The sequence below is a fragment of the Magnolia sinica genome, chromosome 15, assembly GCF_029962835.1.
Source record: "Magnolia sinica isolate HGM2019 chromosome 15, MsV1, whole genome shotgun sequence".
Lineage (NCBI taxonomy): Eukaryota > Viridiplantae > Streptophyta > Magnoliopsida > Magnoliales > Magnoliaceae > Magnolia > Magnolia sinica.
Genome location: NC_080587.1, coordinates 24,089,259 through 24,092,532, shown reverse-complemented (window position 1 = coordinate 24,092,532; position 3,274 = coordinate 24,089,259). Strand labels below are relative to the sequence as shown.

Sequence of the window (3,274 nt, the reverse complement as noted above, 5' to 3'; positions counted from 1 at the left end):
TCAACAATACACGTTCAATTTAACTGTTTCCTATGGTGTGGTCGTATGAACAGTTTATAAGCTTAATTTCTTTTAATCTTAAGCCTTAAAATTATCCGTTAAAATGGATGGACAAAGCATATAAAATACATAATTCATGATGGACCTCACAAAGATTACTCAGTACCCTAAGCAGTGAGTTACTCACTAGGCAATCCTCTTCCATTTAACCATTGATTAGCCTATCTAAGATTTTTATTGGGTTAATCTTTTGAATGTACGGTGTAAATAAGGGTTCTCACCTGATGGTCGGAGTGGTTTCATATAGTAGGACCCAAAGAGCTTGGTCACGTTTAATGGGTGCGGATTATGTCTATGAGTTCAGTCAAGTCTAGGGGTGTACACTAACCAAGCCAGCTCAGTTAGCTCGATCGACTCGACTCGAAAAAACCTCAATTCGACTTAGTTTGAAGCTGAGTTCAAGCTGAGTCGAGTTGATTTTTTGAGCTTGAAAATGAGTTCGAGCTGGCCTAGCTCGACTCGACTCAAATCGAACCTAGTTCGAATTGAACTTGGATCAAACTAGTGTAGTAACTCAATTACTTTGATATTGACGTTGTTCACCAAGTGTTTGATGAAATGATTCAAAGAAGTGTGGCCGGTGGCAAGGAAGGTATGTATATGAAACCAACATCCTTTTTTTTTCTTCTTGATTTTTATGTTGCTTAGAAGGTATTTGATAAAATATTTGTAAAACCATTGCTGCTATCTCAAATACTCTGAGATTTTGAATGTGCAGTTCAAGTGTTTGTGAAAATGTTACAATGATGAACCCAGCTCAATCTTGTCTTGAATTGGGCTCAAACTGGCCTAAGTTGCTGACCGAATCGAGCCAAGCTGGCCAGTCAAAGTTGAGGACTGAGCCTAGCTGATTTTGAGCTGAGGTCAGATAGTGGCCGAGTAGAGGCGAGCTGAGGCGAGCTAGGCTCAGTTCGACTTGATGTATACCCCTAGTCTGGTTGTAACCATGGCCCACCTTAATGTATATACGGTATATCCACTCCGTTCTTCTGTTTTCTCCTAGGACTTGTGCACAAAACTGAAGCCGATCCAAATCTCATGTGGACCGTGCCATAAGAAACCGTGGTTATTGAACGCGTACCATTAAAAGCTCCCCAGGACCCACCGTAATGTTTATTTTCCATCTAACCTGTTGGTATGCTCCAACAGACCTCTATAAAGGTAAAATACAAATATCAGCTTGATCCAAAATTTTTGTGGCCCACAAAATGTTTTTAACAGTCAATCAGCACTGGTTCCTGTGGTATAGTCCACCTGAATATTATATCTGGTTCAGTTTTCGGCAAAACCACCTAAAATGATCTGAAAAAACGGATGGACGGCGTGGATATAAGACAGATACATCAACAAAGTGGGCCCCGCAGTCACGAGCTGACCGACCTGTCTGAATCCGCCCACCGTAAAACGCGTCCTATAGATGACTCCGGTCCACTTTAGCTTATTTCTCCCTTTGCCAGGCGTGTATATTAGAATACGACGACGGGCCGAAATAAGAAAACGCGGGCCCGAAATTTCTTTGAAAGCGAACGTCTCAAACACATATTAAAGGAGCCACCCCATTTCTTCTTCTCCACACCCAACCTCCCTCTCTCTCTCTCTCTCTCTCTCTCTCTCAGCCTCCTTGTTTCTTCTTTTCTCCACACCCAACCTCTCTCTCTCTCTCTCTCTCTCTCTCTCTCTCTCTCATCCCATGGCTGAGGCAAAACAAGTCCCTTTGAATGGAGCTTACTATGGTCCACCTATCCCTCCCCAACAAACCCATCACCGGCGCGAACGAGGGAGCGGATGTTGTGGCCCATGCTGCCTACTGAGTACCTTGTTCAAGCTCATCGTCACCATCATCGTGGTTCTGGGCATCGCCACCCTCATTTTCTGGCTCATTTTCCGCCCTTCGAAGATGAAAGTGTATGTCGAGAATGCCACGCTTACTGAATTCAATCTCACCGACAATAATATTCTCCGTTACAATCTTGCACTAGATGTTGCTATAAGGAATCCCAACAAGCGGATTGGCATTTACTATGATAGGCTTGAAGCTAGAGCTTACTACGAAGGAGAGCGGTTTGGTTACAACCCTTTGCCGGCTTTTTATCAAGGCCATAAGAACACTACCAATCTCCATCCAGTTTTCTCTGGGCAAATTCCCATTTCACTGGGGAACTCTGATGTTGTGGATTTCAATAGGGAGAAGGGAGAAGGGTTTTTCTCCATTGATGTTAAGATCTATGCAAGGATTAGGTTTAAGGTTGGGTCAGTCAAGACTAGGCGCTTCAAGCCAGATTTCGAGTGCGAGTTGAAGGTACCTTTAACCAAGAATGGCAGCTCTTCAGCCGTCAGATTTACTGGGACCAAGTGCGACGTCGATTTCTGAACACCGTCGCGTTTTTCTTTTTATTGATTCTGTTTATTCATTGATTACACATTTTTTCTTTTCTATTTTATCATTTGGCTTGCCTGTTTATTACTTTATTGCTTCCCTTAATAATACTAGACCTCATTTGAATTGGTGCCCACCATTTCGATGGTTTAGTTCGTACATTCCATGTCAATTGTGGATGAGTGCATATTTGTGATCATCATCTATTCTCTACAACAAAGGTAGCATATATTCTATTTAAATGAATCCCTAAACGGATTGGGAAGATTACTCTTAAATATGAAGCTGGAATGTGGTTCCCAAACAATCCAAATTCATCCTATCTTCATTGGATATGGCACGTGAGGCTCACTGGTGGGCAACCACTAGTCGGTGTGTCCCACATGAGTTTTCTTTTGATTATTCTAGCAGCTTTATTTTTTGGACTCATCCAAACTCTAAGATTTCTCCCTTATAATTATAAGAGAAAGGAATCCGTCGTTGCATCCATTTTAGAAACTAGAGGATTGTTGGGACTCGTGGAAACACAGCGTATAATCACGTAATTGCTATAACACAAATAAACTCAAGAAGAAGGCAATTCAAATTTTACGCGGAAAAACTCTTGCAGAAAAAACCTCGGCATAAAGCCACAAGCAATGCACTATATATGAAAGCAAAATTACAAGAGATAGTAAATCTTACCGATTCTCAACCTGAAAGTTAACGATATCCTGGGCCGCAACAATGTCCTGCCATATGCTCAAATTCCACCCTCCCTCCCCTCTTTTGTCCTTATTCACATCAACGTGGAGGGGATCACCACGCATCCTGGACAAGACCATGTCGTCTGGACAA

The 3,274-nt window shown here is 42.2% G+C and overlaps 1 protein-coding gene across 1 annotated transcript; it reads left to right on the top strand.

Moving 5' to 3' along the window:
• Positions 1-1,683: 1,683 nt before the first annotated feature.
• On the top strand, positions 1,684-2,596 carry LOC131227207 (NDR1/HIN1-like protein 10). The gene has a single exon (XM_058222955.1). It carries the CDS (start codon positions 1,751-1,753, stop codon positions 2,429-2,431), a length of 681 nt encoding a protein of 226 aa, XP_058078938.1. The 5' UTR covers positions 1,684-1,750; the 3' UTR covers positions 2,432-2,596.
• The last annotated feature ends 678 nt before the right edge of the window (positions 2,597-3,274 follow it).